At 50.7% G+C, this 25162-nt stretch overlaps 1 protein-coding gene across 3 annotated transcripts in view; it reads right to left on the bottom strand.

Annotated features, from left to right (window-relative positions):
- The window catches only part of Sp1 (transcription factor Sp8), a 65411-nt gene that overhangs the window by 16212 nt on the left and 24037 nt on the right, over positions 1 to 25162 (bottom strand). The window contains exon 1 of one of the 3 annotated variants that reach the window (XM_076532561.1): positions 6716 to 8777. The exons of 1 other annotated variant lie outside the window; for it this stretch is intronic. In XM_076532561.1, coding sequence (XP_076388676.1) covers positions 6716 to 6826 — 111 coding nt within the window. In that variant the 5' untranslated portion in view covers positions 6827 to 8777. Of the gene's footprint in view, positions 1 to 1730; positions 2845 to 6715; positions 8778 to 25162 lie in introns of those variants that run through there. One more of the 3 variants, XM_076532562.1, reaches the window with a different exon arrangement.

The raw sequence follows: 25162 nt of genomic DNA, 5'->3' as shown, positions 1-25162 counted from the left end.
GTCTTCGTTCACGCACAAACGAGGCTACTGTTATACAATGTATATTTGATGAGTATATAAACTTGAACGTTGATAAGAATAAAACGGGAGCGTCAAAAAGAGCAAACGAGAGCACAATGATAAAAAGTATGAAAAAGGAAAATTCTCGCATGCGCCCGTCACGAGGATCGAGTGACGAGAGGAAGTAGGTATCGTGTTACCATCCCACGCATCTTGTCAAGTGGATCCTTTTGGTTCACAAAGAGGAGCAGACAAATAATTGGCTGCTTGGGCGCACAGGTAGAGACTAGTCCCTTTGATCCCTGAGAACCTTGCGTAAGGACTATTATGCTAGGGATACTCGATACATTTGGATCGGATGCTGCAGCGAGGTGAACGAGAGAAAAGAGAGGAAGAAAAACAAACTGTTCGCAACATTCTCGGCGTTGACAGCATCGTTGCTTCGACCACATTCTTATGTCCGCCTCGTTCTGGTCCCACGTTCGGCATACGCGAATCGAAGTTAATTCCCGCAATTGTTTATACGACGTCGTTTCGTAAGTTACGACGATCTCGCAGAAATCGACGACGAGAAACGAGCAAGAAGCAAAAAGGAGCAAAAATGGGCGCCGAGATGGTACAGGAAGAGGCCGCCACGGTCGAGGCGCGCAACGAAGACTTTCCACCGAGATTAATTTTCGGCACGACGCACAGACAGAAAACTTTTCTGCTGACTTAATTAATACTCGTACGGGTCTCTTTTTCGACGTCAAGGATTTAATTACTTTTTTACGTCGACTCGTAAATCATCCAGTCGAGGCCACGGCGTCCTTCTTGCCGAGTCATAAAATAAAAAGTTCCAAACCCGTGTGCGAGCGGAACACGTGTTGCGTAGGGAGAGAAGAAGGCACAAAAGCCGGTCGTGATGCTCGGACGTTTCACCGAGCAAAGCGATTCGTGGCCACGGACACCGTCGTTTCTGTCAAAACAGAATAGATCATCCAGGATGATCTGACCGGATTACAGACGGCGCAAGCTGATAATGCGACGCCCAGGTAGCTCGGATCCTTGTACCTGGACAATGCGTCAAGGATGCAGGGACCTCGAAACGATAATGCGGATGCGGAAATGGACAGCATCTGCGCAACCGAGATGCTCGCCGTCTCTTTTGTCGCGTCCGCAGCCAACATCGTGTTTTTGAGGCTCCGGTAATCGCGTTCTCCAAGCTTGATTTATCGATTGGCGATCGGTGCTTTAGATATTACACGGCACGTTATTATCGATCGAGGAACGGTCGATTCCGTCCGAGACGCCCTAACGCGGTGCCGACGCGACGGTAATATCTAAAACGTAGTTAATTTGCGCGGACTAAGGAGGCCCTCGATTTTATCGTCCCAGCCAGTCAAAAGCTTTCTAGTAAAAGGTGACAAAGCACACAGTAGCACCTGATCTACGAGATCAACGATTCCTACCTGGTAGGATTAAGATCCCTATCTGGAAGGAGGCTGAGTAATTGACCTTGCCCGAGGGAGATCAGAGGTTGACAGCTACCCTTGCCTCGGAAGGCAGACCCGTATACCTTAAAGCCCACGATCACGACACAGATCTCGCCATTAATCCGCCGCTAACTCGACCATTTTACTCCCATTGATAAAGCAAAGTCTTTAAACGAGTTTCACGGGTCGTTACGTAATCGTGATAAGGTTTCGCGCGGATAAGAAACTCGACGATAGATGATCGAGAAAACTCACCACATGTCCGTGTACCGGTGATTTGGCGATGGACTGTAACTGTGGATATAGTTGACCAGCCGCGGCCGGCGTCATGTCGGTCAACATCTCGTTGACGCTTCAAAGACTAGACTCGGTGAGTCGCGGAATCCTGCTGGCTGCTGTTCGACGGTTCGAAGACTAGTCGCAGTTGTTGAAGCGACGCGACGAGAGGGTTCGGACGATGTCTTCGGTTTGGTACACACTTCACTTGCGATCACCAGGAGGATTCGTAACTGGACTCTTACGGCGAATGAAATAAAGAAAGTGCAACTCGGAGTCGAGTCCGCAGCCGTCGGCTGGGTAAAAAAGCGAATGGGTCGGAAACGTGGAAGTGCTTCGGGGAAACCGGTTAACGTGGTTCCCGTTCTTCGCCCCGTGACAGACTGCCGGCTATCCGATCGGCTTTGCCCCGACCAGACAGGGGAATGGTAGTAGGGAAGCAACCAGAACTCGGCCCCCGGGCAAAAAAGGGGCAGAGCCGGCTGGGCGGAACCTAGAGAGAGCCAGTTACCGCCCCTGACCGCCTCCGTACCATACCTGCTTCCTCTTCACTTTATTTATCCCCACCAATTTTCTTCCCACTCTCGTCTCGTCCCTCTTTTCTCTCCCGTTCTCCTCTCTTTTCTTCGCCAATCGTTCTCTCTTCCTCCAGCCGCCACCGTCACCACCGTCACCGCCGCCGCCACAGCCGCCGCTGATATCCACAGCCCTTCCTATGATAATTTAACTGTGAAATGCGCGCGCACCGCGTCCACCCGAAGAGGAGGCACGCGTACGATACGGCAACTTTGGTGGTGCCCTCTCGACGTTTCAGCTTCGTCCAGAAACTTTCCACGTTTGGCCTTCCTCTTCCTCCCTTTTTCTCTCTTCTCCTCTTGCTGTTACAGGCCGAAGCTTACGTGACCCGAAGTTGTCGTATCAACTTCGACCTCGTTGTTTGACGTAACGGTATGCACGCTGTTGGTATTTAAATACCTACATACCACTATCCGATAGCTACGAAACAAGCAAAGTTCATCGACCAGGACCCGCGTAATTGATACACAAATCGAATTCACGCGTTCTGGCGACTGTTCGCCTTGGAAAGAGACTTGCCGCGCGTTCGAAAGGTTCACCGGCGCGTCTGATCGGACACGTTCCCAGTTAGACTCGCAAAAATCACTCGATACGAAAGGTAGACAGCTCTTGATCGATCGGTTTACTTCTCGCGAAGCAGATTATTCCGTAATTTACTACGACGTTCGCAACCTCTGGTTCGAAAGGATTCGTCGAATCGGGAGCATTATGACGTTGTCCGAGAGGTCTTCGCGAAGGGAACGCAAGAAGATCACGGTATACTGTCTTACGAGCGTCTAATGTGATTTTAATCGAGGAGTTTGAATTTCAAATGCTATCGACTCGAGCATACGAAGCAGCCAAGCGTATGTCGAGTAAAATTTCAGCGGACGAAGAAGGGATCCGTTACGACCGTTACGTTTACAGTGGCGTATTTGTCCGTTTTACACGATTCTACACGATTCGGGTCAATAGGATTGAAAACGCGAACGAGTAGAATAGCTACGCCAATGAAGGAAGAATAGACGCCGCGCGTAGACGCGTTCGGTTAGCATTAAGCCCTAATTTTCTATAATAGAGAAGACGGAGGCGCCACTGTGGCGAGGCGACCGTCTAATCGCGGTCCATTCATAACCGCTTTGCTCGTCAAGAGGCCATCTTCTAAGTCGCGCGTCCGAGATTTCCGCGGTCAGTCTATGCGCAATATCTCGCGTTAATATACGTCAATTTCGTAATTTTCTCTGGTGATGTTTCGTACGCGATGGAACGCGTACACCGGTGAACGCTAGCGGTTCTCGAATCGCGACGCATTTTGCGCGTGATGCGCGTACGTGTGCAGGAAATTCCAACGTCCTGTTGGAATCTTGATTTCTTTATAATGTCGCTCGTAAAAGGAAAACAGCGTACTTTTTTGTCGCGAATCATTTGTTATTCCGTGTAACTCGACGCGCAGGACGCTCGTGGAAATCGATAAAAAGTGGCGGAGCAACGAACACAAATATTTCGCGGAACGCGAGGCATTATCGGTGACCATCCCCCTCACGACCCGAACAGACGATGATGCGTACATCGCGTGCGATCAGGCCACAAAAGGTGTGATCTACCCCACCTCCTCGAGGTCAGAGGATAACGGCTAGCGTTATGGGGAAGCGAGAAAAGGGATGTTTTACAATGAAGCGGAGCGGGACCGGGCGTTACCGTCTTTCGAAGGAGCAAACGGTATTGGGTCGCGCAAACGAGGGTGCAAATATCTCACCGGAGGTTGCTTACTTTTTGTCTCGTTGATCGATGCTGCCTCCTTGTCCCGTATATCGTGCCTTTTACACTTTTTTGGATAAAAATGAGCCACGTTATTTATTGGCACGAGTTTGATCACGCATAGTCGTCGAGGACGAGACGAAGACGGTAGATAAGCACGATGATTTGACTGGAACGACGGCGGGAATCGACGATCGAAGGGGAAAAGTTGATGAACGAGCAACGATTGATTTCCTCGGTAACGATCGAGCGATATCGAGGCAACGAAATGACGGATCACTGATTGGCAGAGACGGGCTGAACGGGGTTGAAAGGGGAAATGGGCCCCATAGGCCTGACGGGGGCGGATAATGACAGGGCGGCCTCGCGAGGCTAAGATGGTCCGCGTTGGGACCAGCTCCGGCTTTTGCCTCTTATACGGCCATGTGGCCATCGGAAGATGCTGATGGACTAATAATTACCAAGGAACCAGCTTCTCATATAGCGGCTGGGACCGTCGAAAATGAAGATTCACCGGACCAGACTGGAACCAGAGTCGCGTTCGGTATCGTCGCACGAGCTTACCGATAGACTGCTCGGGAACGGAAAGATCTTCTTCCACTTTAATAACCATTACGATCGGTATCTCTCTGGTCTATCCCTAATCGGGTTTGATAAAACGGGACGATCATTATGCGAATACAAACGAGTTTAACTTTTCACGCGTACACGACTATAATTACTGGACTATATTTGACGCGCCCCTGAAAATAGAATAACGAACACGATCGGATAATCAACGTTTTATCGTCGGCGCGCAATGTCAACCAGTTTTAATACTCGTCCCGTAAATCAAACAAAACACTCGCGCGTAATAGAAGATAACGTGCAAACGCTCTTTGACTCGTACAGACGTAGAAACGCTTCGTTCGTTGCACGCGATTGTTAACTCTCTAGTATCCGACGTTTTCGCGGTCGGAAGCATTTGATCGAAGCGTCGTACGTTTGCTGCTACGTACTCGCAACGTACAGTCGCAAACGTTTTCTCGCGCGAGTTATTCTCGGCGCCGAGAAGCCGCTGATCGGTCGTGCTGTTCTAATTGTCGAAAAGAATTATAGCTATAGAGTAACCACGGTAAAATAAATAAATATTGCCGTGGTTCGTTCTGACCGTTGTGTCGACGATTCGTCTCTGGAAACGGGCCGAAGGAGGCGCGTAGAAGCATCTCTTTGAGGCTTTTAAGATCGAGCAGCACGTTTTGCCGTGGAAACAAGGCGAAGAGAAACTTGTCTAGGACTGATTTACGGACTCGTTGGCCGGGCTGGCGTACAACTCGCGGTTCCGTCTACATCGTGGTCCGGAATAGAGAAACGCTCACGGCCAGATTTATGGGGTGTTTCACGGGGAGGAGAGAAGCCGATCCTCCGTAATTCACGTGGCACACGGTTTTCTGTCGACGCGTAATCCGCAAACTAGGAACTCACCGGCCGTTCTCGAGCAAAAAAAAACAGCAGGAATACGATATCATATTATGTAACATAATCCATAAAAACGGTCGCGATAAACAACTCGGAAAAAAATTGAACGCGACACAAAGCCCATAATTGTAACCATTAGAAATTACATTTGTGATAAACGGCGCGAGTGGACGTTTGATTCCTTGTCAATGAAAAGAGCTACGAAGCAATTAGTATAATTACCGGCATTGACGATAATTACAGATCTAGCACGGGAAATCGTCGTAACGATAATTAAAAATGCTATCACGCATCGCATCGTCGAGTAGAAACTATAACTCGCGAGACGCTTTTCATCGAATCGAGCGGAAACAAACTGGGTCGAATAATGAGCGTTTAATGGGCGCGGTAATCGTATCGACGGTGATTTTCCTGCGGACCACGCGCTACTTCGAACAAAAGGAATGAAAAGAGCGTGAAGAATTAGCGCAAAAAGGGGGAAACAATTAGCCCGGCGCAGGACCGCCGACAAATTTGCGCGCATGTTCGCTGGAAGTTGAGATTGCAAAATGACGTGCAAACTGAGGGACGCCCTCGTCCGCCCCCTGGCAATACGGTAATCACTATAATTACGTATCGAGCCCTTATATTAATATCCCCCAGCTACGTCTCTCTTTCTCTCTTTCCTTCTCTCTTCATTTCGCGGCGATTCTTTGGTTCGCCTTAGCCACGCGAAAGGGCCGACTCTTTTCCGCAACCTTTCACGCGAACCGATCAACTCCGATTTGTATTATTGCCGTGAACGTCATTGGGTTCGTTAACGAGCGCTTTAAACTCGACGATCATCGTAGTTTCTTCGCGTTCGAACACGTTCTTTCCGCGGCGTGCTCGCGGATCGAGAGACGAAGCTTCGTCAAATTGAATTGCGAGATACGATTGGCAATCGTGCAAATTGGATTCTCCGGCGAGAGCCGATGAATTGGCAGCGCGTTAAGGAGAATAGGGGTGCGCGAGGTCTCGCATTGGCCTCTGTCGCTACCGGGAGATGAACAATTAACGAAGGGTGTTTCTGAACCGCCCAGGATGTCGTCGCAGAAGGGAGCAGATGCAGTCGATACATTTTGTCAAATATTGCTGGCTGTTTGGCGGAAACTTCCGACAGACCTCCCGCGTCTGTCTTTTTACCGAATAATCGTAATTACAAACAACGTTACCTCTAGGTACTCGGTATCCGTGGGATGATGAGGTTGCTGTGCAGCCGTCGTTGGTATGGTCATGACGTTCTGCGGATGAGTCGTGTACGAATACTGGTACGCGCAATTCATCTTTGTGCACTCGTTAGTCCGAACGATCACGCGTTAGAAGTCGACGAGCACGATAGATAGCACGCAATCTTGTCTATGAACGCGTCGGCGATATCGCGACGAAAGCCGATCAGACGATCGCAGGCACGAGGATCGCGTCAGGTGGTTCGAAACGAGCGTCCCGTCGAGCAGAAATATCAATGGACATGTTTCCTCGATGATTCGATGACGAGCCGGTTCACGATCGTCCGTTGAAAGGAGAAGAAATCGCAGCCTCCCGTTATAGATCCTTGAAGTATCGAGAGAATCCGTAGCAGATGGGTCGTTCGTGCGGCAGAGACGCTGCTCCTCGACATCGGTAGTCCGTTCGAAGGTTGTTGCCACGTAGCTCCTCGTATATCCTGGTAATCACAGTAATTTCTCTGGCTGTTGGCCACGGAGGAACGGCAACAACACGGAGGAGGTCGGTCGTCGATGAGGTCGGTCGAGGTCGCAGGACGATTCGCGTGGTCGATGCGTTGACACGAAACAAACTGACAATTAAACGGCGGGACTGGAGAGGTGCAGCTCGCGGCGTGCAACAATTATAACTGAGCTTTTTCGTGCCCCACGTAGGAGAGGAGAACACCTCTACGGAGGCGGATCCTCCTCGCGTTCTCTTTCTCTCTTTTTTCGTCGATCTCCCTTCTTCTCGGCGTCTCTACTACCACGGCTGGCCTTTTCAGCCCGGATACATAGGTGTCCGGATACGCGAGTGCGTGCAGGGAGAGTTCGCGACGAGTGGCAGTGGCCGGGCACGTCCCGCAGAAACTCCACAAGTGTGTTTCCATCCTGGAAGGTGTTGCTGGTGGGGCAGCAGCAGCGCCCGCCCTCGCAACGGTCCTCCTCGTACAACCTCGCGATTGTCTAATCCTCGTGGCAACCCTAACGAACCCTCATCGTCTCCCTTCTCTCTCTTTTTCATTCCCTGTACCTCTCGTCCTCCCTCCATCGTACCGCGGACCACGCTCCCGACCAATTAAAACGCGCTACGATCACGTGGTTCACCATCGCGGTCTCTATTTCTTCTTCTTCTTCTTCCACTTCCACTTCTTCCTCTTCTCCCATTCTTCTACTTTTTCTGCTTTCTCTCGTCTTTTTCTACTTTTTATACACCCTCGCTTTTACCATTGTTTTTACTTCGTGTTCTTTGTATCCACCCTCGCCGCCCTTTTTCTTTACGGTTCTCGAGTTCTTCTTGTTTCTCTCGCGTCGGTACTCGTTCGTGGTGAGACGCGTGGGAGGCGAATGGTCGGATAACGACGAGCGCGTTCGAGATATCGGTACATCGTTACGGTAAGAAACAGATTTTTCGATTCCGCGAAGCCAATATCGGCGTGTCGCGACGAGATAGGATCGCGTTAATAGAATTCCTCGAATACGTCGGCGGGAAATAATCGCGGCAATTTCGTTAATGAAGTATCCACCGCTTGGAGGCAGGGAATATGCATTAAGCGCATTCTCGTTCGACGATCATTTACGGGACAAAAACCGATAATTAAAATTCAATTATCGAATCGACTGACCGCGTTCACCGCTGCGTGTCCTGCGCGATTAATTCAATTTACTGCATTTAGAAGATAGCTAGTTATCGGTGGTACAAGTTAAACAACCGCCCTGATACTATATCTGGTCCTCGTTGAGTTATTGCTTCGATTAAAAAGCAGGTGAGAAAGTTTCAGAAAAACCGCGAGCAGCACGTACGCGAGATTAATGCGATAAAGTAACTCGTAGCACGTAATAGCAGGATAGTGCCAGCTATCTATCCGTAATGCTCGTAAGTTACGCTGCCGCGTCGATGCGTGCCTCTTTTTAGCGTTCGATCCGCGGCACCGTAGCGATATAATGAGTCTAGCCTCGGGATCGAGCTCATTATTCCCTGCACTAATAATATTGTATACTCGCCAACAATTTATCGTGGCACGAGCGTTGCGCCGCGTACTCTGATTCCGATCGCGTTTCCGCGACTACCTATTGTTCCGATCGGTCGTTACGCGGAATCGTCTCGAGAACGTTTCGAGAAAAACGCAGGATCCGCGATGAAGAAACGTGAGCGAAAAATGCGGATCTAACGATTCAGACAACTCACGAGCGGTGCACCGTTAAGTATTATAATGCGACATTTAACCTACGATCGTCGATGCCACTTTCTCTATTCGTAGGCACGGCTAGTTACACGTTCGATCGAGCACGATTATCCCGCTCGATTCCTGCGAGCGGTTCGCTTCGAGATCGCAGGAGATTTTTTTCCTTCCTCCTCCTACGATTCGCCGGGGCAGTTTCCCCCATTTCGGTGTGAATTGCTCGAGAGCTAGTTTAACAACGAAGAAGAATGAATGAACGAACGAACGAGACGGAGCGGTGCGGCGCGGCGGGCAGAACGCTTGGGTGAACGGATGATTGCCGGTGAATGGATTTGTATTCTCCCTCGAACGCATAATGCCAAAGTGCTTCTTGCTCTTTCTTCGTGCGCGTCTCCCTTGGCCTGTAACTCGATACAGTGGGAACCGCGTGTGATCTCCATTCAACAGCGGCTAAAACGTCGAAGAAGGACCCAAAGGATTGCTTCGCCGACACCGAGACTACCTCGCCGACAAAGTCTTTCGTCTCCCCGAGCGGCTAGTTGAAGGGATACGACGCTCTTTAAACGTAGCCCGTGGCCGATCGACGGACTTTTATTTTGCGCCTACATGCGCGCCCGATACACCCAGCCCCGTATTCCTTTACAAAGCCATCGGACGTTACGAGGCGTACCGACGTCCATTTTTGTATTTCCGTGCCACGAACGGAGCAAGAGCGAAAGACAAATAGTTGGAGCAAACTTTGAACCAATATTTCGTCGAACCGATTAGGGGCGCGATCGATGGACGTATTTCGATCACTCTGTAGCATGCGGTGGTCCTCCATCCGGTAAACCTTTCCGTTTAGGTACAGCTCGGGGTAGACGATTGACCAGGTGGCGCCAACGAGCTTTTCCAGGATAAAGTAAACGCCGATCGCATTAAGGGATGATGAATGACTGGCCCGAAGAGGGCACAGGGTAGACGGGAAGAGGCGTATCGGCGTACACCGCGACGCACGAGGATGCACGATGAAAAATTGTGCCGCTGGAGACTCGTGCGTTCTCTCGGATATGAAACTGCCAGACGGATGGACGTACGGACGTACCGAACGGACGGAGGAAAGAACGGATGGTCGTTCTTTTCGAGCGTGAGCGGGCCAGCGCTCTGTTATTATATCTTTCTCCCTTTCTCGTTTCTCTTCTCTTTTCTTCGAGTCTTAGAGAAGCGGATCGCCGTCCGGGCCGCGCGTTTCCGACGAGAGAAAGAATAATAGTCTCCCCCTACGGTGGCCGCGGTCTACAATTAAAACTCTCGCGCGTTCCTAAGGGCGGGAAGGGCCCTCGTTGCCGCGTCCCGACTAATCGACTCGTCGAATGTCCAACTCGTGGACCACGCTCTCTCCTCCTGTCCTTTATCGCGATTCTGTTCGGAATTCGAGTCCGAGGAAAATTTACGCGAGGACTCGCAACTTCCGGAACCCGTCGAACCCTCTTTTTCGCCGGCCGGAAAGGGAAACATTCGTTTTGTCGAGATCGTTCGAAAAAAAGTAGGGTCGGGGAGAACGAAGGGTGCGTCGTTGGCGAACCTAAAGTACGTCTTCGCTTTGCAACAACGATTCGCTCGTAACATAAATATCGCTTCAATTAATCGTAAATTAATTGGACGAGCTCGGTCCAAACGAAACGAAAGTAATCCATAGCTGCGTCAAAGTTTTGCGGCGGTAAGGAAGGAACGTGATCAGTTGCTGTCGGGTTAATAACATAAATTAGCGAGCGTATCGGAAATAGGTATCGTACGCGGCCGAATGGCAAGCATCGAGGGAAGAAAAAGAAACGGCGAAGGCGCATGGCAACGGTGGCAGTTGCTCCGGTGGTTTGGTCCGCATTACGGGTTACGCGGGCGGGGTAATCACGATGATTCCGAGTTCGGGGTCGGTCATCATCTCGTCACCGCGTCACCCGCGGCCACAAAACCGTGGCACGCACGTCCTTAACCCCGTGCACGTTCCCCGGGCATCAACAACTCCGCCACCATCGACAACGTCGAACCGAGGGATCAGGACCAACGGTGGAACAGGATGCGCGGAATGGTTTATGGACTTATCAATCATTTGGTAGCTCCGTGCAGAGAACTGACCGGTGCTCCGACTTTCTTGCCAATTTATAGCCTGTTATTAGGGAGGATTGAAAGATTCCGGGGTCAGACGGAATCGAACTCCATTCGCATGAATTTACACCGAGTATCTCCGCGTGGGTCGTATCGACGACTGCTCTTTGTTTCGGTTCGTTGCGAGCGATCGAAATTGCCCCGTTGCCTGCTTCGTTTCGATTCGATCGCGAGCCGAGCACCAAAATGGCGCGAGCTTCTTCGGAAACAGCGAACCTCGCGAGATCGAGGAGAAAGCGTTACGTGGGTGTAAAGCGAAACGATGATTGGTTAATGGACATACCAGGCGTATCGGATCCTAAGCGACGCGCGGAACCGATCGCGGGAGAAGAGAAAAAAATCACAGGGCAATACTCGCTGTCGCGGCAGAGAAAGAATTGATCCCTCTTTCGTGGGTGGATTCGTTCGAGACGCATTTACGTGTGCTCGCGTATGAATGTACTCGCATTTTGACCGGGCGTGTAGAGGGGGTGGGGGTGGGGGGCTGGGACGGCCGCGGCAGGGCCCCAAACCCGGTAATTAAATAGCTGAACCCTGCAATTAGGGCCACTAAATCGTGGCGGACCCCGGACCTGGCCAGCCAAGGGCCCGCCAGACACAAAAAACAACGTCGAAACGTTGCTTAAGCCAGCGTGAGCGAACCTCGCACACCGATGTACCGAGCGAGACCCGAACGAGACGCGGACGTCGCGGGGGTGGCTCGGTAACATGTGGGAACCTAATCGAGAAAAAAATACCCTTTTGCCTAGACGCGCACCCTGCCAGTCTACTTTGTTCGCACGCTTCTTCCTCCGTCGACTCGCCAATTCTCGCGTGAAAGCTTTGTCAAACATTCGCCGACTGGAAACGAACGTATCGTCTCCTTCTTACGACACGTTCAACATCACGAATTATAGACGAGTTCGTCGACGACGCCACAAGCGCTATCCGCGGAAGCTATAAGTTACCGAGTTCCGACTCTCATGAATTATATCGTCGTTCGACGCAAAGTTCACGACGCAGTGATTGCAGTTGCATCGATATTCGTCGAGAATTTCCTGCTACCGTCGAGCAGCGCAATTACGTATATAGACAGGAACGAAGATAATGGTAACAAACCGTCTTCCTTCCTGTTACAGAACTTCTTCTACCTGCCCTTCACGGTGCACGTTAACTCGGGAATGCATCATGATTTCCGTGTATGCAAAATCGAGCATGCACACGTACTAACGGGTCTCGCGACGTTAGATGGATGACCGAGCATCACGCTCCCCGTCGTATTAAAATATCAGGAGAGTTACTCCCGGTCGGCGCGCGTCCCTTGTGCCTAGGTTACCCCACGTTTTCCCTTTGGTTGCTTCGCATTAAATCAACCACCCACCAGCCCTCGGGTTATCTTCCAAGCCTATCTTGTGGACCGGCTAAGATATCGCCCTAGAGTCTAGAGTCTCCCTGCTTTCGAGCGAGTCTCTTTGCATTCGTAGTAAATCTACCGGCTTTCCCTTTCTTCCTCCAGTTCCGCACGATACCGCGAAGGAGAAAGCACGGAATAAAAAAAGTTCGGATCCTTGCACGAAGATGCAACTTCGAGCGACAAGAAAGATGGAAGGGTCGTCGATGAAGGTTCGCGATGAAATATAGATTAGCAGGTGCAAGCATCCTTTTACGAAAGATACGGCGCCCGAGAGCAGACAATTTAATTTTCTAATTATCGTGACGCTCGGTCGATTGGAGAGGTACGGCATCGTTATCTCGATGTACCATCTACGTACGTACTGGCTTGGCCCTCTACGCGTGTATAAAAGCTAATGGATCCCCGGATCCGTGCCTCAATCTCGACTAATATCCGTGCTAGTTGCTGGTGTCGGTCTACACGGATACCCGCTCACCAAGTAAACGTCGAGGCAGAGGACGAGGGTGAGTCGGTGTGGGATGCCTGCGTACTGCACTGCGGTAAATTAATTGATTACCGCACGTACCCACGTACAACCGTTCTTGCCGAGGAGGAGCAGCATGCCTGTTTGGGAGAACGAACGATTCGCAAGAGGGTGGACGGAGAAGAAGAAACGAAGAGGTACGGGAACGTCGGAGAATTTCGCGGTTCGAAACGTCCGTTCGTTCGATCGACGAGTTTCAACCGACTATCACGAGAGATTGTTCTTTTTCGATGGTACGAAGAACGTAGGGTAGTCGTTTCGCGTGGTTCCGTTCGAACCGAATGCAACGGCGTGAAGTTACAAGGACGGAGAACGATCGAAAGCGCCGGGAGAACGGAAAGATGGCACGTTGTATCGTAAAGTCACCGAGACGAAAGGAACAAGCGATCGCCCGCTGGGAGAGCACACGCTGCGAAAGATCGCTTCCCGGCCGAACACACCTTCGCGGGCATTGTTAGACCACGGGTGGCATCGATCTTTACAAATAGGTTGCTAATGCAACAGGATGTACGGTCATGTAGGCGCTAAGTGGAAAGCGAGAAGTAAACTCGACCGTCGATAGAACGTTGCCGTTCGATCGACACCTCGCGCCGATCGACTCGCGCCCCCCCGGGACGAGATCTCGATAATATCCGGATTACATTAACGCGCGTGTTAAATCCAACGTGATGGTCCCTTTGGCAACAGTTGTTGGACTTGGTCGAATCGAGCGATCCTCGCGTATCCTCTCTTTTTGGTCCACGAACCTCGAATTTTCGTAAAGGACGCGAGAATGCAGGGAGGATCTCGTGCCACGAATCGTTCGAGCAAGACGCGGACCGTGCAATTATCGAAGGAGCATGCAGTCGTTTAAAGTAGCGTGGCAAGGTAAGTTGTTGCGACCGCAATCACGAGTTCTAAGTAGCGAAGGCAAAACAGGAATGGAATGAACGAAGCTTAACCGAGAACCCTTACGGTAGTTGCTCGTACGTGTTGGCTCGCGTCGAACCCGCGGGCGCGCAGCGAGCGTGCACCGATCCCGCTGGGTTCGCCAGCGGTTAGACCGCGGTTACCGCGTGGTTATCAAGTTAACCTTTTACCTCGAACGCGGTGCGCGGTACCACGGCTCGGCGAGAGGTTTGCGGCCGGGCCAGAAGAACGTCGGAACGGAAGGAGAAGGAAAGAACGAACGGGCAAGGTGTGAAACCGCTCCAAAGCAAAGAGGCAAGAAATTGCGCACGATTATCCTCCGGTAAACGTAGCCAGTTCGCGATCGCTCGACAGCCCTTTTGGTACACCTTTCGATAGCGATTCGACGAAACGTCTCACCTCCGTTGCTCTTCTTTTCCTTCCATCTTCCCGTTCGTTTTTTTCTCCTCTTATGCCGTTTCTCTTCGTGCAAAAATTACGCGTTCCGCGCAATCGCGTATACATAATGGAAGCCAATAACGGGCAACAGGTACCGCTGAAACGGGTAACGAGAAAAAAGAGAAAAAGGGCCGAACGAGGGAAAAAAGCGCGAACGCGTATATATACTTTATTCATTATCCGGTTTGTAATTCATAACGCGCCATTAGTCATATTATTATAGTATTTACTTGCGAGCCAATAGCGGGTGTCCCGAGCGTAACTCGTTATTACACCGCAGCGAGCGCGGTAATTACCGAGTTCCATGTGGAAAGGGAAACTTGGAACTATGTACGTGCACGTAGGCGCGAACCGTAAACGCTACGAAATACACACGTGCGCGCACGCGCGCGCGCCTATTAACGTCATCGCTCGTGCCAAAGACGAACTCCACAGTCGTTTTATACGTTTCGCGGTTCTTTCGTGGGCACCGATCTCGTCCTTTCACGGTGTTGCTCGAAAATAAGCGATAACAGGACGAAAAAGAAAATAACGCGGAACGCGTTAGCTCGGGTCCAATGAACGGTACCGGGCCAATAGTCAAGAAGCAGCGTAGTCGACGAACGTGGTACGTTGCACGGAGACGAGGAGTTATGGCCGCATTCGTCTCCATTATCCGGTGAATCATTGAGGGAACGACCTAACCTGGACGTTCGAGCTTGAACCGCGCCAATTCTTGTACGTGGATATCCTTTGCCGGCGCAGCTCTGCTCAGGCCGGTTATATACCACCGAGCCGCATTTATTGTTTGCATAAACGCGATCCGTAAATCTCCCCTCGTTCGCGTCGATTTGCAATCCCTTCGCGGTCGCATGTACTACGCTTACGTAAATGCGCGTACGACACACGCACGGAGCACATATTTTAAACCGATTTCTAGGAAACCACCTGCTTTCTATCGTCTCGAGGATTATCGTCGCACGAACCTACTTCTACATCGCTTTGTACCGTTCCGTAGAGGGGTGATACGCGAAGCTTCCAACTTTCGAAGCTTACGACGTTCGAACGTTATAATGCTCGGACGAGCAAACAACCGGCGTTTTATCGACGAAGCGATTCTACTCGTTAACCCTTAATGCGTCCCGAACGACTCTACGAACGAACGTTTACCGGAGGAAAGGTTAGAGAGAAGCACGAGCGTTCTTGGCGAGTAACAACGCTCGCTCTGTTCGACGAACTCCGTAATAACTCTCATAATTCTTTGCTTCTCTTCTCGACTCGCTTTTCGCTCGCTCTTTTACCTCGCCGCGAAACACTTTATCGATTTAACATTTTGTTACGTTCCACCGGCGTGGCAGCGATGAATTATCGGTCGCGTATAAAATACTTTATTTGTCATCTCGATAATAACCAAGGATTTTCTCGATCGTCGGACCAAGTCGGTAACGCGATCCAAGATCGTACTACCTTGTCGTGTATCCTCTGCCAGCGTTTGATGGATAGGCGAAAATTAGAGCGACCAATCTCTGCACCCTCAGAAGGATAAAGACCAGCGTTCTCTAGACCAGTGTTTTTGGTTCGTGGCGACCACATTAACCAAAAGATTATTTTCTATCGCTTTTGAAGCCACGCGCGGTCCCCCGATAAATCATCCGCTTCGATGGTTAAACTGGTTCGCGTATTGTCCACACAGATTGCACGCGTTCATGTTCGATCACCACACGAGCGCCGTCAATAGATTCGCCGTCGGGTAATAGGAGGATAAATTTCTCTGGCTGTAGCTTCACGGCGTTATTATTTCGCGCCGTGAATTTCATAGTACACTCGTGCGAATCCATCACGCGGTTATTAACATCCGTTTACGTTCGAATTCTTTTAAGCGACTCGATTTTATAAGAAAGATTTTATCGGGTAAAACGCGCGAGAAAAGACCACACGAGTTGCATCAAGCGACAAGATTTTCCGTAATTGCTGAACGATTATGTCTGCACGATGCGAGATACGCGTATCGAGAAATTCCGTGGCTCAAAGCTATTCATTACAGTGTCCCGTTGCATTAGCGCGTAATTCTTCTTTCTTTTAACCGATTAACGTAATTACCGCCTAAGAAGCAACGAATCGTCGATGTCAATAGACCCGGGCCGCGGTTCAACTCGAGCGATTACAGCAAAATCAGCATGTTGCGTGCAACGAACTCGTTGACAGTTCGTAACTGTTTATTTTTCATTAACTTCGTGCATGTTAATTTATTAAAATTCCGTTAATTGTTAAATGCACGATGTGTGGTCGCGATAAGCGATCTCGAAGGAGGCTCAGAAAACGCAACGGTGCGCGCGGCTTTCTCGCCATTTTTCCGAGCGGCTTGCTTCCTCGACGATCATCGACGAGCCGTTAGCGAGAGAAACAGAGTTCGACGTACGCCTGTTAATCTCAATAATGCTCGTGCCAGGCGGATGCACGGGCTCGTAAATCGGTACCCCATGCGCGCAACATCCATCCCCTTTCTTGCAAAGGATTCGTTTCCCCCCGATTCGCTCGGAACGTCTCTCGGTACACGACCACGAGAATACCACCGACGTCGACGACGGCGACCACCGGACACGATGGTATTTTCTCGACGCCAGTCGCCGCAGTCCCAAGCCGCATACATAATTTATACAATTAGTCGAGGTGTCCGTCGTGTCCGTTGGAATATGAAACTCCGATCGGACGACGCGACGACGAAAACGCGAATACACGACGACGGAAGATTACTCCGACGTTCGGACGAGAGAACGGGCTTACAGGCGGAAAAAGCATTTATCGTTGATTTTACTACTGGCAGATGCTCGCGATGAACGAGCATTTTGCGAAACACGCGATAAGGCCGATGCGAGATTCGCGACGAGAGACGGTGCAAAAAATCGTCTGAACGATGTAAAGATCCAGACAAAGACAATGGAGAAAGGTACGGAAGATCGGTGATCCCTCGCAACACCTTGCGTACATGCTTTGTCTACCGTCTTCCTGGTACGAAAGAAGGCGGTGTATGCCCTGCACTCCGTCGTGCTTCTACCAACCGAAAGAGAGAAAGAAACACGCGTGCGTAGGGAGAGAAAAGCAAAAATGTACAAACGGATGTCCGTAGTGCGATCACGTGATCGGGATTTTATGGTCGGTGAGTAACAGCGTAATTACGTACAATGGAGTAAAGCGAACGTATCTTGATCGCGTTCGTAATAACGTTTTGTGGGAGATTGAGTCGACTACCAACGCGATACATATTGACGTTTGCCCTCTTCGCTGAACGTATACCGTACACCCCGTTAATTATTCCGCAAATCATGGTACACTCTCTACGACGAATTTTTACGTTCGCATTTCGAGTGAACGGTACAGCGTTTACTAGAATGAAAGAAACGGTGAGGGGAAAAGAGTACGGTACGCTCTAGGGCTAAGATGTATCGATACATAAACATCGATATCGAGGCGCAAATGACGGTATACGTGGGTGCTTTGGTGCAGTTTCGCGCGGATAGGTGTGCGTATGTAGGTGGATCGGATTCTATCCGGCACTCGGGATGCTTGGGTACACCGATGTCGCTGAACGAGTCGACGAACGCGCCGGACCGACCGACCAAGCTGCCCTGTAATCGCGAATCGCGCACTGCAATAATTATTGCCTTCGCTCTGTCATCTGCGGCGACATCTATATACAGGTTATATATTGCCACGCTTCTACTCGTCGTCGTGGATGGCAAGGAAAAGGGGAGCAACGGAAATAACTCACGCATTCGCGCGGCCACGTCGAATAAGGGTGTACGTGAAGGTGGCTCACACAAGCGCACGGGAAAAGTGGCTTCATCAGGGCCATATTGTGAGATGGTTTTATAATCAGTGCCGCTCTCGTTACGGGACTCGTTTCAAGGCGGTCGAGCGGATATGCTTCCCTTTTCAGCCGACGCGGGTCGGAATCGAGGGAGCGGAAAGGAAGAATTGCCAGATCGTGGCAATTAGGCTCAAAAAAAAAAACACGCGCGATACGTGGAACGAAACGTTTAGTTAGCTAATTTACGTAGATATTCGCGCTCGATGTTACAAGAAATCGTGCTCGATCAGATTTTCACGAAAATACAAGTTCACGGGATACATTGGCGCGGAAACGAATACGGGCAGAGGTTAAGCGTTCGAGAGAGAGACGAACTCGGTGGTATCATGGTCGATGATTTAGTCGACGCGTTAGCAGCTGGTAATATCTCCGCGCGTATCTCACCGTCATCTTTACATCTCGCGTATTTCCATACAAGAGTGGCGGCATTTGAATATCCCCGTGTAGCCCAGCGCCTTCTCTCGTCTTCCTTCTCTTTTTCTCCCGCTGCTCGAAACCAGACGGGCCTGCACGGCCGAGCGAATTACATAGCCGACATCGGAGCGTGGCGATCTGATATCTCTTCGACCGATGTAACGCTGCTGCGTGAGCCCCGATGACTGGCGAAAATACAACAATTTTGACAGCGCGTCTAATTAACGTGCTATCGAGCCTCCCACTGCACGCCACTCTCTATTGTTTCCTCGACCAGTCTATTTATAAAACGTTCGAGACTTTTGTCGCTGATTCGTCTTGTACGTCAGCAAATCATCGAACGACCGACATTTTTAAATCGACCGTTCGAACGACCGCTTCTCTATAGACACGATCGCGTTACGGGATTATGGATAGTCGTGGTAGCGATCGTGGGTAAAAGCCCCCGGGCTATCGTACACGAATTCAATCGCGTTATTTCCACTAGAAACGTTTCGTAGACGCGAACGTAATCGGTCATCGAGAAAATCAGTCCATTGAAAGGCGATTCTCGTTCGCGAGAACGTTTTTCCCCCTTGGTTTCGTGATCGCGCGATCCTCGACAACGATGATACGCCATCGATCGCGTACGATCGCTCGTTAACGAGAATTTCTTCCTCTCCGATCCGCTCGTTCGATAAAAAGGACATTATCCCTGGTCAAACAATAGATTGCTCGTCGGAGGAAGGTTCGCGAACCGAGTCTCTTCGAGACCGAGAAAAAAATCGGTAAAAAGCTGGTCGAAACGTTTTCATTATTTGCCCGCTTCGTAGACTTCGTTGCGAGAGAGAAGAACTCGTTTCCTTCCCATTCTCCGCGGTCTTTGACTAATTACCGGTCGCGGAAACGAGGAACGGTAGTTCATCGAATCTTGCATGCCTCTTATCGATTCTTACTTCGCTTTTTTCCTTTTCGTTCCATAGATTTCAAATAACATCCGCGTACCATCTGTCTGAATCGAATTTACGCCGTTCTCTCGAAGACATAGCAATTGCTCGAATTCGATTCGTTCCGCGATCGTGACCCTCGTTAATTGCCATTCGTGACAATTGTCGGAAATTTCAGGCGCGATTTTATTTTCGTTAGCATCGATTGCTGCGACCGAATCGTATCAGCGTTCCTTCGGTTTCTCTTCGTACTGTCGGAGCAAACCGGAGATGGACCGGTCGAGATAACGCCGCGGGGTCAGTAACTGCGGTAATTGTCGGTGATTAGAGGAGTCATAATTACCGGTCCACGTATAACGTTACAGAGTCCATTCATTCTCCGCTCGATTCCTCGCTGTCTTTTCTCTTCTTCTTCCTTCTCCCGTACCCAGCCGAGATTCGTCGATCTATCGCGAGATACAGCGTACGATTCGAAATCGTTCGATTGGCGCGATCCTTTTAGCCTCCTTTCCGATCCTCGATCCAAACGAATAAATCTAATCGAGGGATTCGCTCACGCCACACCGTTTCGTTCGCGAATATTGTTGCGGCAGCGGCAGCATCATCCCGAGAGATCTTCGAAGATGCATCGAAAGTCGTTTCTTCGAGCTTGAAAAATGTTGCAGCCCGCCTGGGCCGGTTCCCACGTGCAGAACGAGGGAACAATTAAAAGATACTTTAATAACACCTCGTCGAAGTTGCCTATTATGGTGCACGCAGGACGATCGCTCTGGCCCCGAGGGCCGAAAACTCTTCTGTTGGTCGGTCGAGACCGGCCGAGTCTAGCGCAAGATTTTTTAAGTGACGAGGGTGCTCAGTCATATATCTCCCCTCGTGGCTCCACCGGAGTTTCGACGTTTGAACGGCCCACGAAATTATACGTCGGACTCTGACGGTTAAACGTTAGAACGTACGCGAGTCGAGAACGAACCATCAACGAATTTTGCGTTCGCGATTCAACGACGTCTCGGAATACATCGAGTTGCGATCGACGATCGCGATCGGAACTGACGCGTATCGAAGCGCGTGTCGGTAGGTAGATGCGCGTCAAGATACGTCCAAGAGCCAACGCGTACCTTAATACACGTCCCGTAATTAGCGCGGTAACGACTTGCGCTTCTCCAGCGTCAAACGGGCCGCAGATCGAGTCAACACCTACCGTGGAAAACTGCAATTATCTTTGAGAGTCGTCGGAATATCGGAACCTGGCGCGTGTATCTTACGCGTCAACGATACCGTTCAATTTTCACGATAATTAGAGCCGATCCGTGAAAGCGCACGCGAGAGTCGACCCAATTAACCATCGATCTTCTCGATACATAACTTACTCGTTAACTTCTACGGCTTTTATAAACTTATAAGACGCACCTTCTCGACTAAACTGGTCGCCGTCGTCTCGGTGTCTCAATTATCGATCGGACGATCGACTCGGTATCGCGGCGATTGCGTGTCATTGCGAGAAGAACGTTACAGCGAGGTTCAAATCGAAGCTTCCTCGATTAGCTGCTAACACGAAACGTCGGAAAAGAAAAGGCAAGAGCCAGTCCTGATAGAGATATAATATCGGCAGGGAATCGAGGTAGAATCGGTCACAGCCGGCCATAATCGCGGCAAGGGTTAGCCGTGCTCGCTGCGTCAATGATATCGGGCAATTTTCTCGATAATTAGATACGATACAGACGCGAAAGAGAGAACGTGCCGAGGCTGGCTGATGCAAGCGCGCTACGCGTACATACGTACGAGAAGCACGATCAAGCTCTTGGCTACGAGAACGAGTCGTAATATCGGGACAAGAGCAACAAGAACCTCTCTCGAGTTTCCGAGTCGTCTAGTCGGCGAATTACACGAGCCACGCCGATGTTAGCAACAGCTACACCGTTGGCTACGGGATACGGCTCGTTATCGCCGATGGTCAACCGATAACGAGATAACCCTACCGGTATGCGGCTGTTTCGACCGATCAGAGTTCATCCTTAAACGCTATCGAGCACCGTAGCTGCCGTTTGCGGTTCGCCGATGCTCCGTTCGTTTCTGTTCTACGTACGACACGCTGACCGCGTAAAAAATTTCTGCGCGGTCGTTGAACGGGTCGTATTTAGAAAGCGAATTTACCGGAGAAGAAGAGCCCCGACGATAAAGGACCGTTCGTGTAATAGCGAATCGTTTAAGCGAATTCGCCCGGAGGTCGATGTCGATGGACAGCGGCGGCGAAAGAAGAGAAGACTAGACGGCGGGAGAGGCTTCTGACGTCACTGGTACATGCAAGATCATCCGGTTTACGAGCTCGAGCGGATAGCACGGAAGACGAGCAACACCGAGAGAAGAATGGAAAGGAGCGGAGAAAAGAAAAAACGAACGAGACATCGAGCAGAGAAGAGGACGAGGAGGAGGGTGGAGTTAAAAAGCGAAAGGCGCGAGTAGGGGAAACATTATCCTCCCACGCAGCTCGGGACGGACCTCGAAATTCCGCAGATAAAATCGGCGGTTTGTTCGAACGGCCAATACATTCACGATGGCCGCCTTCCCGGCTCTATTTCCAGTCCGTTCCGAGCTCGTTCCGTCCAACGGCGAAGAGCTTTAAAGCTCGAAAACGATTGACAGGGCGCGAAGGAATCTTCGACATCCGCTCCGTGTTGCTCCGAGATTTCGTGATTTAACGGAGTTTCATGACCGCGATCGTTAACGAACGAGGAAATAAAGAGTAATTAAAGCTTCGCACGACGCGGTTTCCGCGTGGAAGGCGGATTCGCGATCGAAACGACCGCCGTCGTCGCAGCCGCGCGGAGACCTTTCGCAGCCGAAAGGAAAATGGGATCAGATAGCAACGTGGCCGTTTAGTATGCAGCGATGCATTCATATCAATCGTGGCATGCATATGCAACACTCCGTCCACGCTTTGCCGGCGCGGACTTGACGCGTGTGCGACGTGGCGAAAGAACAAGAGAGAAAGAGAAATACAGCGACGCATAAATTTCCGCGAGCGTAGGCATGCGTGACCGCGCGATCGTTCGTTGCCGCCGTTCGATCGGCGAACCTCGATGAATCGCGAGTCGATCTTTAGAGAGACGTAAGCGTCGCAGGGCGGTCCGCGAAATTTCATCCGAAATCTCGAGCAAAGAATCGAAAGTTCGTCCGCTGGCGATCGGTTCGACCAAAAGTCGAACAAGCTCGACACGCAATCGCAAACTGCGACATCCTGCATTGCCCGCGGCCGCAATTACGTTGGTAAGTATTTCCGCGAAATGTTGCGTGCCGGATAATTTTCCAGCGCGTATTCCTTTACACGATTCCCCAGTCGACGCTAAGGAGACTGCATAAAACGCGTCGTTGAATATTTTACGCCGATAAATCAGTCGACGGGCCGAGAGTCGTTCGGAAGGTTCACGGAAACCGTTCTTGTCGAGGATGGAATAAAAACGACGCTTCTCGTCGGAAACGATCGACGACCGGCTCTCGTTCGCTTCTTCACGATTACTTCTGCCCTCGTCTTCGCGGATTCCTCCGGCCTTTTTATCCGACTCGAACAAACGTTCCCGGAAGAACGGCGATTCTCGCGATAACGAAATTTCGCGAGACCTCGTTCTAACGGCTCGCGATGGCGCTTATTCGACGAAGCGTACTATATCATTCGTACGGTAGCATGAATATTCACGGGCTGGCACGTACGTATAAATACGTGCCGGCGTTTTGCATAGTTGAATGTCAAATAACGCCGCCGCTTTCGTGCCTTGTTGCCCGGAAATCTGATCAACGACCGACGGATTAACTAATTCGCGTGATGAAAAAGTAATTCTCGTGAACGGTGGCTCTCAAACGATTTACGGCAGAGTCCGATTCGATCTCGTGCCCCCGCACGAATTTCCATGCTACGTGTACCGCATGAAATTCCAACTTACTGGTTAGCTGGCCAGAATCGAGAAGGGAATTTCGCTCACCGGCTGAAACAGAAGAAAAGGTAAGGTGAGTAGCGCGAAACGCGCAAGCCCCTTTCGGAGAAAAACGCGAGAGCGTTTCGGTCGGCGAATCGAGAACCTCCATCCGTGGTACGAGCGTCGCGGTATTTTTCGCCGCGATTCCTTACGGAAAGTGTAGCGAAAGCTCGGTTCCCTGTTCGTCGAGGGGACTCGCGGATGGAAGGGCAGAATGTATCGGAGCCTGGACGCGGGGGAGCGAAGCCGAGGGAGGACGACGTACGCGAGTGTACGCGATCGTGCACGTACACGTAGGAGCGTAGGTGCGCGTAAAGTGTACACAGGCGCTGTACGATGCGGCTGGTAAGAGGAAGACGTGATCGATGCCCGTGGGATGCGAGGGCGTTCCTGGTGCGGGAGGCGCACGAGACAAATGGACGTCGCGCGTCTCCCGACCACGCCTTCCCGCGGGAGAAGAAACTCGGTTGCGTGTACCCTTGCCTTTGCCTCGATTCACGATGCCTTTCTCGACCTCGTCTCCGTCTCGTCTCGTTTCGTTACTTACCTCCGGGTGGAACAGACCCGAATTCTACCGGGGGAAATCCGCGCGCTACACTTTCTACGGCGCTACGTAGGGAGCGTACTTCGCGCGAACCGTCTCGAATTCACGGGAAATTGCTCTCGTTACGTATTTATAAGAACAGGGATAAGATAAGGATTTTGAACGATCGTTAGGGAATGAAGAGTTTCTTTGCCGCTCTCGGACGAGCTTCCGCTCGTTCGAGGGCTTTCGAGATGGAGGGTCGTTCGAGAGTTTTCACGGTAAACGATTTTCGAAAACTGTTCGAGGAGAACGGAGTGTCCTAGAGAACGAGTGATGCGATTACGCTCGCGCGAATCGAAACCTGTCGACTCGAAGAAAACAACGATGGTATAGCGGTCGTGATAAAAAATGTACTTCGCAACAATTTTATCCTTGATAGCGGTTGCGTGTCGAGGCAGATTAGGTACAAACGCTATGGATGTATGTACAACTGGCATACGCTACTCTAAATATAGTCGAACGCTCGGCTTGTTATTCCTCCGCGAGGTTTACGCGATTTTTCTGTTAACGTAGCGACCAAAAGACACGTGCAGGACGCACCTATAAATAATACGAGCCGCGGTACGAGGCAAGGGAAAATGGAGGCGAAGAAGAAGGTACGAACGACGCGAAAGTTACCGATATTTAAATTTGTCCGAGCCGCAACGAGCTACAAACAAGAAGAACGTCGATAAATATTCAACGGATCTCGGAAGTGGAGCGAACTCCGTGGCACGTCGTCCCCAGGGCTACGCATGCCCGATTCCAGAATCGAGCGCACCTGCGATGCTCGCACGCGTCGGTCCGATATCGAATCTTGTCGCGTTCAATTCCATCGATTCGATGCTTAATCCGAATTAACGCGGCGAATATACGCCCTTGGTAGCGAAGGGGTTAAGGCGTGTCGAACAGAGAGACCGCTACAGTGCAAACAGCCGCGTGTAATGCGACACGCGATAATATGGATGATCATTTGACTAAATGAAATTCATAGCGCCGGCATATTGGCGTTAATAAAAAGCCACGAACCTGCTACCGCAAAAACGACAAAATATTACTAAATTCTATGCACGCGTAAGCTTTCCGACGATATCGTAGTGACGCGT

This window comes from Megachile rotundata, chromosome 6 (assembly GCF_050947335.1).
Source record: "Megachile rotundata isolate GNS110a chromosome 6, iyMegRotu1, whole genome shotgun sequence".
NCBI classification, from domain to species: domain Eukaryota; kingdom Metazoa; phylum Arthropoda; class Insecta; order Hymenoptera; family Megachilidae; genus Megachile; species Megachile rotundata.
Note: the sequence above shows the minus strand (reverse complement) of the source record. Positions and strands in the feature narration are given on the sequence as shown.